The sequence below is a fragment of the Callorhinchus milii genome, unplaced genomic scaffold, assembly GCF_018977255.1.
Source record: "Callorhinchus milii isolate IMCB2004 unplaced genomic scaffold, IMCB_Cmil_1.0 Scaffold31, whole genome shotgun sequence".
Taxonomy (NCBI): Eukaryota; Metazoa; Chordata; class Chondrichthyes; order Chimaeriformes; family Callorhinchidae; genus Callorhinchus; species Callorhinchus milii.
The window spans coordinates 1,756,586-1,771,920 of record NW_024704772.1 but is presented as its reverse complement, the minus strand read 5'-3'; the positions used below and the strand labels follow the sequence as shown (position 1 = coordinate 1,771,920).

The window sequence follows — 15,335 nt, the reverse complement described above, 5'->3', positions numbered from 1 at the left end:
CGTTTGTTTTCATTTTTTTTTTTCCGTTTCGGTTTATTTTCATTTTTTTTTTCTTCCCCCTCTCCACCCCCCCCCCACCCACCTCCCTCCCCCCCCAACCCCCGTTTCTGTTTTTATTTTTATTTTTTTTTCAATTCCAATTGCGGACAGCCCAAGGACTTACGTTTTTTAAGAAAAAAAAAGGAGAGTTGAATTCATATTTTTATTTTCTAACTTCCGAAAGAAAATCTTGTAAGCATTTTTTTGTCCATTTAACACAAAGCATTTCACACAGAAGGGAAAAAAAAAAAATATGAGGCCTGCGTCCAGGTTCGATTACATGACCGTTTTGACAGTGAAAATTCCAATACCTCTTGTACCTGGTAACCCCACCCTTTACCCTCCTTCCTTCTCCCTTAATTTTTTCACTTCTATACAAAGGGTTTGAGCAGAAATTTCAAGTATTACTGATTTGTACAGTTAGATCGAGAGACTTGCACAAACTGGCAGCTGCCAAATTAAACGTCCTGCGGATGTAGAATATTGTTGGGGGTGGGTGGGGGGGTTGGGGGGGTGGGTGGGAGGGAGTTTGTTTCAGTTTCTTGGTGACGATTTTACTTATTTTTTTTTTGGTGAGACTTCTCGAAGGATCCTTTAGGAGAAGAGAAAGAACTGTGTGGCTGATTTTATTGAACACATCTCTTGGTTTTTTTTTCCTCTTTGAGACTTCTGTGTAAAACTTGAAAAAACAAATGGGCAAGCAAAAAAAAGGAAAAAAAACCCTATCTTGAAACCGTGTAAATCATGCAATTTATTGATAATTATAAATACGAACTTTGGATCACTGTATAGACTGCTCAAATTGATTTCTTTCTTATTTACCATATTGTTGAATAAACTGTGTGCAACAGTGTCACTGCCTGTTTTTAATCCACGCTTTCTTCGCCTATGTTGTCGGGAGAAAGTGAAATAAAAGTGCATTTTTCTTTTTTGGCGGACAGGATTTGGAAGATTATTGGCCACATTTCCCAGGTCGGTGGATAACAAGTTCCTGACGTTGGCAAACAGGAGCCTTGACTCTTAACAACCCCACAGAGAAGAAAGAAAGTGGTTTAGTTTTTCAGTGAAAACCATTGCGAGCTTCCTGGATTTATCCAGTGCCTATCACTCTGATTAGTATACTTAGCAATTGGCTTCACTCATGTTTGGTGTAAAGTATCAGAGGATGATGGAGATTATTATAATGATATAATAATAATCTTTGCATTTGATATGGTGCCTTATCTCATTGTCATTGTCACCGTGAACCGTGTCCCACAACCAGTCGTGGATTGAGTGATCACATTTTTTTTGTTCCTTGTGACTACGCTTAGTCACCCTCCTACCCCTACCCTCCTCCTGCTGCCCTCCACCCCTCCTGATCCCAACCCCCAGCTCGGGTCAAAATCCCTGACTGTTCGGTGCCTTGGGATGTCCTCTCGACATGAGAGTCGCTGTGTAAATATGTGTTGTTGAAGCACGCAGACCCTGAACTTTGTTCTGATGTGAAGTAGCTTGTCTAAGTTGGGGATGGGGTTAGGTCAGATCAATCCACAGCGGTGCGACTGGGGAAAGAATCTGCCCACGTTTCTACTGCTTGCGATTTAATGGTATCTGCGGAAAAGTGTGTAACCGGATAATTAATAATAATAATAATAATAATGTACAGTAAACCTCACAAAGTTTGTATCGGTTGGTGCGATATATTTAATATGACTTGTGCAAAGTATGAGTATGTGGAACGTAGAAATAATAGGAAATTCAACGGGACCTGGGCAGATGTACGACTTGGGCGATGGTATGATTTAGTTTTACTGTATATGCATTTCGTACAGTGTTTGTAACGTTCAATGCCTCACAGAGACTATGCTGTCAAGTGGAAGGACTATCTGTGTATGAGCATGAAGTGAATGTCCCAAGTTACCTAGAAGATTATTCGCCAGGACACAACTGGACTTGCCTCGATAGCCCTCGTCCCCTTTGGTCAAATGACTGCTATCACAAACTGTCCACTTTCAACACCTGAAGAACACCCACTGGAGATCGCGTGGTGTTTCCGCAACTCGGGTCTGGGTCGCTCTTCAGAAGAGGTGGAGGAGATACTACGATAGCATTTTCCAAGTGATTAGATTTTAACGACGATAAATTCATCCGTTTGACGTAGCGCTTTATCGTGTCGCTGGAACGACCCACAAAGTGCCACCGGCGGAGTGACTCGGTTGGTAGCCCTCTCGCCCCTCTCTCTCTCTCTCTCTCTCTCGAGTCAGGAGGTTGTCGGTTCAAGCCCCGTGTTGGGACTTGGAATCACGTAGTCCGAAGCTCATGCGGACGTGCGTTTGTTAGAGGTGCAGTGTCCTTGACTCGCTAGCAGCGCTCTCACCCAGGTTCAAGCCCAAAGTTAAAGACGTCGCGCTCGCTGACTCGCCGGTTACCTGTCTCTATCTGTCCGTGCTGGTCAGCAGACGAGCTCTCGTGTGAGTAGCTGGTGGGCGAAGCGCGGCGGCCCGTTTCGCAGACAACCAGGGAGTGAGTGACCAATTGTATTCAGGGGATCGTTGGGCTGGACACCAGGTAAGAGAAACTCTTTTAGATCAGCACTGTGGGATCTTTTAACATCCACCCGTACAGGCTGTTTCCACTCTTTGTTTCAACAACACCCTGAGGTGAGCTAAGATTCGGGGTCCTTTCCAATATCCCTCCTTTGTGCCGAATTCCCTCAAACCAGGGATTATTATATTAATAATAATCCTAATGATTGGTAAAAGATACGAACATACAGTACGTGTAAGCTATGATGCCAAATTTTATCGGGCGGGTGGGGGGGGGGGAGGGAGGGAACTGACACCGTGGCAAGGACTTGGGGACAGAAAAATTCCCCGAATCCTTGTAAAAACGTTTCAGATGTAAGAAAATTCCCAAATACATGTTTCATACTTGTTTGGGGGGGGAGATCAAAGCCATTCATAGTTGTTGTAATAATCCTTCCATTTGATGTATCACGTCAGTGAGACGCCTCAATTTACAATATTGCTGTAAAATGAATCGACTATTTTTCCGGGCGAAAGGCGGTCGCCAAAGGCGCGCGGCAGCGTCCCACGGACACCTGTGGATCGAGCGAGCCCGTTACTATTGATTTTTATTTTACGATTCATTACCGTCCCTTTGAGACGACTTGAACGGTTATTTAAATTTGCGTATCTATAGATCCATAAATAGATATATATGTATATGTGTGTAATATAATATACGCGTAATATATATGGCAGAGAGTAAGGGGGAAAAACGAACAGGTTCCACCGAGATTTGAACTCGGATCGCTGGATTCAGAGTCCAGAGTGCTAACCATTACACCATGGAACCACGTGTGGTTCACAGCTGTAATGTATTAGAGTGCCAGACATTTGGCGGGAAAAAGTATCCATTTAAACCCCGACTGGTGACTTTGTTGCCATTGGCCCTTTACCCCCTCCAACCCCCCCCCCCAAAAAAAAGCGGGAGAAAGACTTGATCCTTTGTTCACGGGTTCCTCCCGAGCGACTGAAACTCCCTTCCCCTTTTAGAGGTAGATTTCCCCCCCCCCCCCCGCCCTCCCACCCCAAATTTTTTTTTTTTACCCCCACCGCCGCCCAACAAACCGTACCTTTCTAATAACCCTCCCCCCTCCCCGCCCCGCCCTGGGCTTCAAACGCGGTGTACCTCCGTACCGGCGTCAGGTGAAAAAACACTGTGAAAAGGACATTTTCATGTTATTTTACTTCTCCCTTTACCCCCACACCCCCCACCCACGCACCCTCCCCCCCTCCCTCCCTCCCTCCCTGCCCAGTGTGTGTTACACTTAACGTTGGCTGCTGTTTATTGAGATTACGACAGCCCCCCCACCCCCCCCCCCCCCCCGGGACAGTTTAACTCCTCGAACGTTGTCGAAGTAAAAAAAAAGATCTACTGAAAGGGTAGTGTAGGATTCTGATCCGATAATAATCTTCGCATTTGGTGATAATACTTGCGATCGACATCGTGCCGCGACGTCGCGTGGTGGAGACGTCTCAAAGCGCGTCATCGGATTGACTGTGTATTTCGTGGGTGCAACGCGGCAGCCGGTTTGCGCGAAGCAGTGTCCCTCAGCGATTCTGGAATACCCTTCCAGATACCCCGAGTGACGCGCTCTATATTGCTCTAACGTATAAGGAACCCGCACGAGAAGCCGGAGCCGGAGCCTTGGGATGTCGTCTTCCTGATGTGAAAGACGCTATTGTAAGTCTGCGGTGGTGGTGTTCGAGGTTCATCAAATGTGAATTGAAATTGATTCGCCTCAGCAGATTCGGCGTATAATATAATATATAATCCAAGCCCAAAGAGTGCAGTATAATGCTTCCATTTGATCTTCTGCCTTTACCGTGTCGCTGAAACGTCTTTGAACGTTCCACGGGATTTCAGTAACGCGCAGTTACTTTTGTGGGCCAATGCTCCAGCCGGTTTGTGCACAGCAACGTCCCCGCAAAGTGGTCAGACGTTGCTCACAGTTACCACCCCCCACCCCTCCCACCTCCAAAACATGACAAAATATTCTTTTTCAAACAGGTTTTTATTAAATTAAATACATTTCAGTACAGGGATCAGTTGGACCTTGGTATTTCCCGTGCCTGTGAGTGCTTTGGAGTCTGGAGGGGACGTCACAAAAATAAAACGCCTGCGGAATAATGCTTTCCCTCCCTCCAGGAACAGAACTAAACACATTTCTGATATTTGTGTTTATTACAATACACAAATTTGACTACTGGACAGCACGGTGTGTGTCACAAGTTTTCCTTGCCAAACTCTGGGCTAGAGTGGGTGGAACGCCGAACACAGGTCAGGATATCGTGGAGGAGAAGGGTTACTGCGGAGGTCGCTAAACAAATGGTATCTTTTTATCTAATGTCCATACCTGAAAATAGAAAGAGAGAAAGCAATTAGTTTTAATTAGTGGGGTACAATATGGCCTCTCTCTCCCAGCAGATAGATTTAAAGGTTCCTTATCCTCACCTACAAATCCATCAGCTCTCTCCCGGCACCTCCTCATCTCTCCAATATTCTATCTTCTACTCTTCTCCGCCCCACCATCATTGCCTGAGTTTTCAGCTCCTATGCCTCTAACCTATGCCTCCCACCCTCTAGCCCTCTGTGTCACCCCTATGAAGACAGCTATGACTGTGGTTCTTATATATCCCACTGGAAGATACAGGTGGGATCCAATAGGCTGTAACATTCAGTCAAGGCCCAGCACACTAAACACAACCACCTGTGAAAGGCGCCTCCCCTGTATTAACTGGATGAAGCCCCTCTGCACACTGTAACCACACTTACTTCTGGAACTCCCACTCCCTGTTGTCCAAAGGGCAGACCTGTCTGGTCTTCAGCCAACGTGAGATGCAGTGGAAATGAAAAGCATGCTGCAAGAGAGGAACGAGGCGGGTTAGAGTCCAGAGAAATGTACAGTAAGCTGGTAACTGCCAGTTTAGGTCATCAACTAAATGGGCTGAATGAACCATTGATGTTTCTACACTTACATTACACACACCCCAGGCCACAGTGCATTCCTCTGAAGTAGCTGAAGCCTGGTTTGCCTGACACTCTATACCTGTAGGTTAGAAGAGAGAGTACGTTATACACCCGGCTCTTTCTGAGAAAGCCCGAGGCTTTGAATATGAGAAGATAATTTGATTGGGTGGGGGGAGAGAGAGAGAGGCATTGCAACTAAGCCCGAAACAGTGATGCCCGACCGGGGAACATTCTTACTGATTAGCAGGATTATTACTCATTACAGTAAACCCCGGCTGTCCGGATCCCAAGTATTCGGAATAAGACGGACCAGGACAAGGTCTGACAAATATTTCCGCGCTTCGATAGCCCACCCCACGTTTTCAAACTCCCACCAGCCTACGTGATGCCCACAGTTTGACACTGATCGGTTTATCCGTGGGCATCAACAGAGCTGCCTCTCACCAGTGGTGAGAACAGAACTATTGTTGATCTATTTTATTTTATTTAAAATTTGTCAAAAAATTTACATTTGTATATATAGCTCATTTCGCGACGCCAGGACATCCTTAAGGCATTTTTAATTTTAAATGTTAGGGAGGATTTATTTTTTACTTAAATTTATTTTAAATATCTGAGATTAGGTTGAGCAGTCGGCCAAAAAAAACGGCTTTGTCGGACCAGAGATATGATCTCCCCCCCACCCCCCTATTATTCTGGTAGCCGCGGGTTCGGTGTAGTTAGAATTCTCTTGCTCTCAATCCCTTGCTCACAGGTACTCACACAAATCCATGATGTGATTTCTGCAGATGGCACAGTTATCCACCACGATGTCCCAGGCCCACAGAGCAACCGCATTCCACTGCAGACAGAAGGAATAAAACACAGACCAGTGAGGAAGAGGAGGTGACGAGGACTAAAGCAGACGCAAAGAAATCTTCGAGTGATGTACTCGAGTGAGTGGCAAAAGGTAAGACTTTTTTGGGTGGGGGGGTTGGGGTCAACTGGGTGGTTGGCTGAAACCCATCGTCGTTGCTTAAAAGTCTCCAAACCAAACTGAGATTTCCATGCATCCCACCTACACGTGGAAATCCCAGAGATTGACGGTTGGAGTGGAATGCTCTCTCTCTCTCTCCCCCTGGAGAGACGCATTCTGCTTTCCTAAGTATTAGGCACAAGTTGGCAAGAGCCAACTCTCAGTGAGGTGGGGGAGTGGAGCCCAGAGTGTGCGTGGGGTAACTGCTGGAGTCTAACCAGCTAAAACCACACGGCTTGCCCATCGAGAGCGCTGTCTGGCCAAGCTTTCCCGCTGGGCTACCCGTTTGGGCTTCGGCTCGCGGGGTTGACAGGAGCTGAGTGGGAGGGTTCACTGCCCCCATTTAACAAAGTGAAGATCCAAGAACCCTGTGGGAGAGAGTGCCTTTGGCCCGGAAAACATTCCACTTCCAAATCCTTTAGTAGCCTTCAGTCAACTGTGTTTCACCCGTCGCACACGAGGTTTAGATGTGCTGACTCACAGCACCAAACACAGGTGAGCGAAGAACACAAACAAACCACCCCATCGCAAGAGGTGAGGCGTTTATTTGAGGCGCGCAATCAAAATATCCGAAAGCACTCAGCGCAGACATCAGACAGTCCAGAAACAGGGAGAGGGACGTCTTGGGACGTCCTCCTGACGTGAAAGGCGCTTTATAAATGGAATCTTGTTGTTGTTGAGAGAGAGAGACAGACAGACAGACAAAGAAGACAGTGAGAGAGAAACAAAAAAAGACTGACAGAAAGAGAGAGAGAGAGACAGAGAAAGACGGACAGAAAGAGAGAAATATATATATATATAGAGAGAGAGAGAGACAGAGAACGACAGAGAGAGAAATGACAGACAGACAGAAAGAGAAATAAAGACGAGAGATGGACAGAAAGAGACGGAGAGAGAAATAAAGGCGAGAAAGAGAGACAGAAGGAGACAAAACAGAGAGAGAGAGAGAGAGACAGGTGAAAGATAGACAGAAAGAGAGAGAGAAGAGAAAGATAGACAGAAAGAGAGAGAAGAGAGAGGAGAGAAAGATAGACAGAAAGAGAGACAGAGAGAGAGAGAGAAGAGAAAGATAGACAGAAAGACAGAGACAGAGAGAGAGAGAGTCACTGCTCCCACTTCCGGTGGCCTTTTTGTGGGGGAACAAAAATCCCCGTCTGTTTATTTTAACTTCTCGGCCGCACAAACCCCCCCTCTCCCGCGGCCCCGGGGCCCCCCTCCCGCCTCAGACCTTTTTGACCTCGAACCGCTTCTTGCTGCCGCTGTTCGTCGCGCTGGGAGCGTCCACATCCATCGCCGCCGCCATCTTGCTCCACTGGCCGCCCCTCCCCCCCAGTCGCCGCCGCGCACGCTCAGTGCCGCCCGCCCCGCACAGCGCCACCTGGCGGCGCCTCCCCACCACTGCCGCCGCCGCCGCGCACGCTCAGTGGCGCCCGCCCGCTCCGCACAGCGCCACCTGGCGGCCCCTCCTCCCCACCACCGCCGTCGCCGCCGCGCACGCTCAGTGGCGCCCGCCCGCCCCGCACAGCGCCACCTGGCGGCCCCCCACTGTCCGCGCTGCACTTGCACCGTCAGAGGCCATTCAACCCATTCAGCTTCACCAGTGCACCTGGAACCTCCTCAGCATCAGCACCACCATCGTCATCTCATCACCTGCACAGGAGGCGCAGGAGAGAGAGAGGGGGAGGCCATTCAGCCCCTCGAGCCTGTCCGGCCATTCTATTTAGCTCACGGCCGATCTGCGCGCCTCGACTCCCAGTTGACCCGCCTCCGCGCCACGTCCCGCAAACGGCCGCGGACGACCACAACAACAAAATGACCTTTGCGTCCAACGCCTTTGGCGTCGGGAGGACGTCCCGAGGATCAGTGTATCGGACCGTCAGCGGAGCGAGCGGCCGATTTTTATTTGGGGGATTGCGTCGGCCCGGACACCGGCGGAGAGGAACGCCGAAGAAGTTGCAGAATTCCGTTCTTCGTTCCATTTTAATAGGTTTTATTAGAAGAATACGTAACGATTTGAACCCCACGAAAACCGTGTCACCTTATAAATAATTTTTTCGTATTGTTTTCTCGGGAATTTCTTGTTATTTCCTTTTATCCAATAAAATGTCATTTTATTGTCCCTTTTATTACAGTGGCGCCAGCCGGCAGTGTCCCACGAACAGTCGTGGATTGAGTCACCATGTATATTGTTTTTTGGAGGGATTATTACCCCCCCCGGGAGAGCCAATCGACAAACAACCGGGCTTCTGCTTACTGCTGGGTAAACAGAGACGTGTGTAAGGAAATTTGCCTAAGGTTTCGCCCTGACCTGCCCAGGAATCAAAGTCAAGTCCTTTCGCTAGCGAGCAGAGCGCTAACCAATACGCTACAGGACTCCAACGACAGCCTGGATCGGAGTTTTGCACCATTGAGAGCGAGTGAGGAGAGTGCCTGGGAATGGGACACTCCACTAGCTCCGCAGACAGATCTCCTGGATGTCCAGCAGCTCCTTGGGACACGACGCAGAGAGAACGACCGGTCCCTCTTCCGTCACCAACACATCGTCCTCGATCCTCACTCCCAAACCTCTGAATTTCTGCGGGACGGACATTTCGTCTTCCGGGATGTAGATCCCTGAGGTACAAAGAAGAGCGTCTGTATCAATCGTCCCATCTCAAGATGCACCTCTTGAACCGCGCCCTGACTGTCCCACTCCCTTGGGAACGTCCTCCCGACGTGAAAGGGACTATATAAATGTCTTTTGTTGTTGTTGGCTCGATCTGTAGCGCTCTGGCCTTGGAGTCTGTAGGTTGTGGGTTCAAGGCCCCAAGTCGGGGACTTTGAGCTTAGTGTGTGGGGGGAGCACTAAATTGTCAGAGGCGCCGTCCTTTGGAATAGATGTTAAATTGAGCTCCCCGTCTGTACCTGTTCAGGTGGATGTTGAAGATCCCTTGGTGCCATTAGAAAAGGGAAGAGAGTTTCTCTCTCTCTCGGTGTCCTGGCCAACAAGCTCCCAAATAAAAATGGTTACTCACTCCATGGCCATTTGTGAGGACTTTACTGTGCGCAAATTGATGGTTGGGTTCGCCTACAAAATACCTTTCTCTTCAACCGCACCTACAGTCACCTTCCCCCTCTCCCCGGGTCAGTGTCGGTCTCCGCCACTGTTTTAACGCTCTGAGACGCTATCCCACACAAAGGGTATTATACAAATGTTGTTGGTGCAGATGCCAGAGGACTAAGGTTAGCCCTGCGGGTTGCTGCATTCACCTACGTTCCTACCCTCTTACCTGGTTCAATGGTCAGCACCATCCCCGGCTGCAGTGGCACGGAGCGGGGCATGTCTGGTGTGTCGTGCACATCCATTCCCAGGTAGTGGCCCACGTGATGTGGACACAGCTTGCGAGCGCCCTGAGAGAGGGAGAGAGAGAATCGAGAGGAGCGAGCATTTTAATGGCAAATTGCACTGCCGGAAACATCCTCTCGCTTGTCTACAAATCCCTTCGCGTCCTGGCACCTCACCGACCTGCTCACTCCCCAACTCCACCACCCGTTGCCTCCTTTTGGCTCTGGTCTCCTGCTGGTCCCTCTTCCCCACCCTCTTCAGCCACTATGCCCCGAAACTCTTGTCTTTCTCTCCCTCAATCCCTCCACCTCACCCTCTTTCGCCTTTTTCAGATCATGTCTGAAGACCTCGCTCTTCGACCGTGCTTACGGTCACCTCCCCCCTGCTCGGCGTCGTGCTCCGTCACTGTTAAACGTTGCGAGATGTTATCCCGTGTGAGGTGCGCTATATGAATATGAGTTATTGTTGTTTACCTTGTAGACATCCAGTTGCTTGGAGCCAGCATTCGCAATGCCCAGCTCGCTGAGTTTCTTACTGATCAGGGCGAGCATGTAGGCATAGATACCATCCAGGGTGATGCCAGGCATACAGAGACTCAGGCAGGACTTCTGAACATCAAGGACAGCCTGGTATAGCTCCGACTGTGGCCCAGTAAACCTGCACACAGCACAGAGCATCAGACGAGCCTCTTTAAAGACAAGATTACGCCTTACGCAGAATTAGAAGGTTTCGACCCCGAAATCGGACCTCGATTTTATCCAACAGGCATCAGGGAGAAAAACAAACACCCTTGATTCCCACAGACCCCCTCCGTCCCCCTCGATGAGAAAGTTACTGGGTGTAAATGTAACAATAATAATCCTTGCGTTTGAAAAATCGGCTTATCACGTCATTGAGAGCCTTCTCAAAGCGCTTCACAGGATATAGAGTGTTGTAAAGTGTTTTGTGGACGACGAAACGTCGCAGTCAATTGCGCACAGTAGCGTCTCACAAACAGTCATGGAGTGAGTGAGTAAAGTAAAAAAAAAAAAATGTTTTGTGTTGTAGCTCGGCTGTGTCTGTTCCTCGGTGTCCAGAGGCGAGGCTAACGGACCGACCGCGACTTGCCAGCTCTCGTCTGCCAGCCCGGCACTCACCTGCCATTTATGGGCCAGGTGCGAGTCACATCACTGACGTAACCAAAGTACTCGCAGCCGCCATCCAGAAGCACCATCTCTCCGTCCTGACAAGACCACGGGTGAGAAGTGTTAGGTTTGGGGAAATCGTAAAATTCGATCATGTCTCTGTATCCCCCGCCCTCAGTCTCTCTGCTCCTCCACTCTATTATAATAACAATAATAATCCTTGCATTTGATACAGCGCCTGATCATGTCGTTGAGACGTCTCAAAGTGTTTCACAGGATACACTGTAAAGTGAATTGACTGTATATTTTGTGGGCGAAACATGGCAGCCAATTGCGCACAGCAGTTTCCCACAAACAGCCGTGGATTGAGTTTTTTTTAAGGTTATACCCCCGGAAAAGCAATCTGCCAGTCAACTAACAACCAGGTTCCTACTTACTGCTGGATACTCGTGTGTGTGGAGTAAGGAAACTTGTCTAAGGTTTCATCCTGCCCAGGAATCAAACCCGGGTCCTCTTGCTTGCGAGGCGAGCGCTCTAACCACTACACTACAGGACTCCACGAATGATTGTGCAAAAAAAAACCTGAAAAATTCCCAACGTAAAGATGTATCTTCAGAAAAACAAGGCTCGGGTCCTTACCTTAATCGTCTGGTTGTTTTTCACATAGTGCAGCACGTTAGACCGGTTGCCCCCAGCAACCACCGGTGGGTAAGCCAGGAAATCCGCCCCTCCAGCCCGGCATTCAAAGTCAAACTGCGGGCGATCATCCACAACAACAACAAATTATATGTCAGGACGCTGACAGGTCAGGTCAGCGATTTAGACCCTAGCTGGGGGTTGGGATCAGCAGGGGTGGAGGGCAGGGAAGGTGGGGGTAGGTGGGTAACCAAAGATGCGGTCGAAGAGGAAGGCTGTGAGCCAGGAAAACGACTCCACCTTCACATGGTTCCCTGTCCTGATCCACTGCCTGTTGTCTCCCCAAATACACAGAAACGAACTCTACCCCTAACTCAGCACAGCTCACCTTTGCGTACAGATAGGACTCTTCGACTGGTACCTTGGAAGAAGCCATTGTATTGATGAAAGCCTGCAATGAACAGCAGGGGTAGAAATCAACACTTAAATACAACACAGAGAATCTCCCTAACTGAAATACAGCTGTGGACAAACAGAGGGTTTTGTCGTTTATCATCCTTTAGATGAGACGTTCCCCTGTTCAGGTGGACGTTAAAGATTCCGTAACACTATTCAAAAAGAGAAGGGAATTTCTCTTTCTTGGTCTCCCCGGCCGACAATTCCCTGGATAAAATGGGTCACTCACTTTGTGGCTGTTTCTGAGACATTCACCCACAAATCGCGCACACAAAACACACACAGTCATTGCACTTTATACAGTAATTCCCGTGAAGCACTTTGTGACGTCCTCCTGACGTGAAAGGAGCTATATCAAACGTAAGGATTAATTAATGTTATTAATCTTTCCGTGGGGGGGGGGTGAAGGCAGGAGAGGAGAGACACAGATACACCCTGTGAAATAACAGCTGTGAAGCATTCCGACTCTCCAGCCCTCGATATTCCTAACTCCATTTCACCGCCTTCCCTCAAGCCCAATCTGTCACCTGCCCACCCAGGCTCCACCACTGTTAATTGCCTCAAGATGCCCGGCATTAAAGCCTGCTATGTAAACGCAAGTGGTTGTTGTAGGACGGATGGAGCAGGAAAGACCCTGAACCTTATCTCCACCACAAGACCCTCTTATAGCTTCCTACCTCTGAGGTGATCCCTGCAGCTGTGGTCAACAACCTGACCTCGGCGGCTGACTTGACGAGCCGTAGAGACTGGATGAGGGTCCTCACGGGCTGGATCCGGTTCTCGCTGCTGCTCTTGACCCGCACCAGAGGCTCCAGGTAATCCTGGTGCAGCTTCGGGTGAGCGACCGATTCCTGGTCGTACCACACGGTGCAGCCCTCCTCTGCAACACAGCCGTGATCTAAGTGGAATGGCGGAACAGGCTCGAGGGGCTGAATGGCCTCCTCCTGTTCCTACGTTGCTATCAAATGCAAGGATTATTATATTTTCTTAAAGGCGCTCTGCAACGGACTCTAAATTAAGGCGCTGTATAAGAACAAGCTGCTGGTTAGCTCCACATGACCAACCTTTAAATTTCTGTACGTAGTTTCTGAAGTCCTCGGTGTTGTGAGCCTCTTCCACCCCAGTCAGAGCAACCGCCCCGTCAACCCCGGACCGCGGCCCGTCCCACAGCTCCCGGCTCCGGTCCCTCCTGGGGACAAAGAGCACGGCTCTGTGGGAAGCCAGGCTGCTCCCGGGGTGGCTGTGCAGCAACAGGATACTGTCAGGCTCCTGAAAGCCGCAGAGGTAGAGGAAGTTGGTGTTCTGGTGGAAGGGGAAGGGGATGTCATTCGTCATGTAGTAGGTGGGATTGGACAGGACAATGACCGCCTGCTCGGATGATCCGAGGGTCTCGGCCTTTTGCCGGACGAGGCTCATCAGCTTGTGACGACGCAGGGCGTATTCTGTCTGCGTCAATCCTGGGGTCACCTCATCTGCAAGTCAAGCACAAACCGCTCTGTGATATGACAATAAGAAGAACCCTTCCATTCTATCCAGCGCCTCTCACGTCAGGGGGTACGTCACAAAGCGCTTCACAGGATTTCATAATCCTTGCATTTAATACAGCACCTTATCATGTCACCGAGGACGTCTCAAAGCGCTTCACAGGATACGCTGTAAAATGCGACGTCTTGTGCGACGTGTTTTGACGATGAACGCAGCAGCCAATTTGCGCACAGCGACGTTCCCACCAACAGCCATGAAGTGAGTGAACGTTTTTTTTTCATTGGGGGCATTGTTGGCCAGGAGACTTGGAGAATAGTGCCACCTGATCTTTAACATCCACCTGAACAGACAGGCGAGACCCAGGTTTAACGTCTAATCCAAAAGACAGTTCCCCCAACAATACAACGCACCCCTAGAGATGCATTGGAGCGTCAGGTTAGACTGATGTGGGGCTTGATATAACATGCTGGTGTGGCTGGTTGGTTTCAGTGTCACTGTGAGTGAGTTATTCACTTTACCTGCTTTAAGGAGATGAGGGTGTGTGAAGGGGCTGGGCTGCCCGAGATAGCGAAGGGGAAACCTCTTATGTTCAACAGGCTTTATACCGAATTGCCTCCGGAGGCAGGCAGCACACCCTGGGAGGAATGAACGGAGGCATAGCGTAATATTGCAACTTAGCTTCCTGATAATAATAAGTATTTCACATCAGAAAGACACAAGATTTACTGCGAAGTGACTCTACAATTTGTAGGCAAACGGAAGAGCTAATTTGCAATGTCTCACTAATATTCCTTGCATTTGATATACCGCCTTAAAACTGTTGTTGACGCCTCAAAGCGCTTCACGGGATATAATGTGAAGTGGCTCGACCGTGCATTTTGTTGGAAAAAGCAGGACCGCATCAGGATTTTACCGTAAAGTGGAGCCGGTGTGTGTTTTGCGGGCGATTTGCACACGGGGACGTTCCCCCCCCCACCCCACCCTCGCAAACCGCAGCCTGGACGGACACCAGACCCTCTGCTGGTTTGCGGGTGAGACGCGGGGCGTGAGAGAACAGAGGGGAGAGAGAGAGAGAGAGTGTGTGTGAATGTGGGGGGGGGGTCATAACCATAATAAATCGCTGCTGCTGCGTTCGAGACGTCTTGTCGCGTCACCGAGACGTCTCGAAGCGCTCGGCCGAACGTACCGTCGAGCGGAGCGACCCGTGCGCTTGGCGGAGGCGAAAAATTTAATCGAAAGCCATTGAATTGGGGGGCGGGTGGGGGTGGGGGGGGTGGAAGGAGGGGATGTTAAGGTGATGAGGGGGTGGGGGGGAAGACATTAAAAAGCCAGTGGTGGGGGTGACCAGAGAAATGCTGACCTTGCATCCTAGAATTCCTCGCCACACCACTGATCTGTCTCACTGTCCTGGCGAACATAGTTTTTGAGTTAAAATAAGTTTTGGTACATATAAACCTTTTTTTTTGGGGGGGAGGGGGTCATTTGCACCCAATTGACAAGTTATTTCTAAAGGCACGACGGAGCCCCGCTAAATTCGGGACTTTTTATGGGATGGGGCTGGTCTGGTCACTTTGGACTTGTAAACTGGTGGGAAATCGCTTCAATATGAAGGAATAAAAACTATTTTTCCCTTTCCCTCGCCATTCGCTTCTAAGAGGCGGCCATGTTGTTCGTTGCCCCATGGAGCCCTTTCGGGGTCCTTCCGCCGGTCGCGTCGCCGTCTCCGTGACGTCGCCCC

At 49.5% G+C, this 15,335-nt stretch overlaps 2 protein-coding genes and 1 non-coding gene across 3 annotated transcripts; all 3 read right to left on the bottom strand.

The window, feature by feature from the left end:
* Nucleotides 1–3,306: 3,306 nt before the first annotated feature.
* Nucleotides 3,307–3,378, bottom strand: trnaq-cug. Its single transcript has one exon. It is a non-coding gene; the product is annotated as a tRNA-Gln (tRNA).
* A 1,203-nt stretch (nt 3,379–4,581) lies between these two features.
* rbx1 (ring-box 1, E3 ubiquitin protein ligase) lies at nt 4,582–7,919 on the bottom strand. Its single transcript, XM_007909576.2, has 5 exons — nt 7,800–7,919; nt 6,319–6,397; nt 5,565–5,635; nt 5,362–5,447; nt 4,582–4,942 (listed from the first exon to the last, which is right to left on the bottom strand). Exons 1-5 carry the CDS (start codon nt 7,872–7,874, stop codon nt 4,930–4,932), a joined length of 324 nt encoding a protein of 107 aa, XP_007907767.1. The 5' UTR covers nt 7,875–7,919; the 3' UTR covers nt 4,582–4,929.
* Nucleotides 7,920–8,540: 621 nt separating this feature from the next.
* On the bottom strand, nt 8,541–15,287 carry xpnpep3 (X-prolyl aminopeptidase 3, mitochondrial). The gene is made up of 10 exons (XM_042345157.1): nt 14,958–15,287; nt 14,116–14,232; nt 13,177–13,584; nt 12,790–12,992; nt 12,045–12,107; nt 11,660–11,773; nt 11,033–11,118; nt 10,370–10,553; nt 9,841–9,961; nt 8,541–9,184 (listed from the first exon to the last, which is right to left on the bottom strand). The coding sequence occupies exons 1-10, from the start codon at nt 15,013–15,015 to the stop codon at nt 9,021–9,023; spliced, it is 1,518 nt and encodes a 505-aa protein (XP_042201091.1). The 5' UTR covers nt 15,016–15,287; the 3' UTR covers nt 8,541–9,020.
* Between the last annotated feature and the right edge of the window lie 48 nt (nt 15,288–15,335).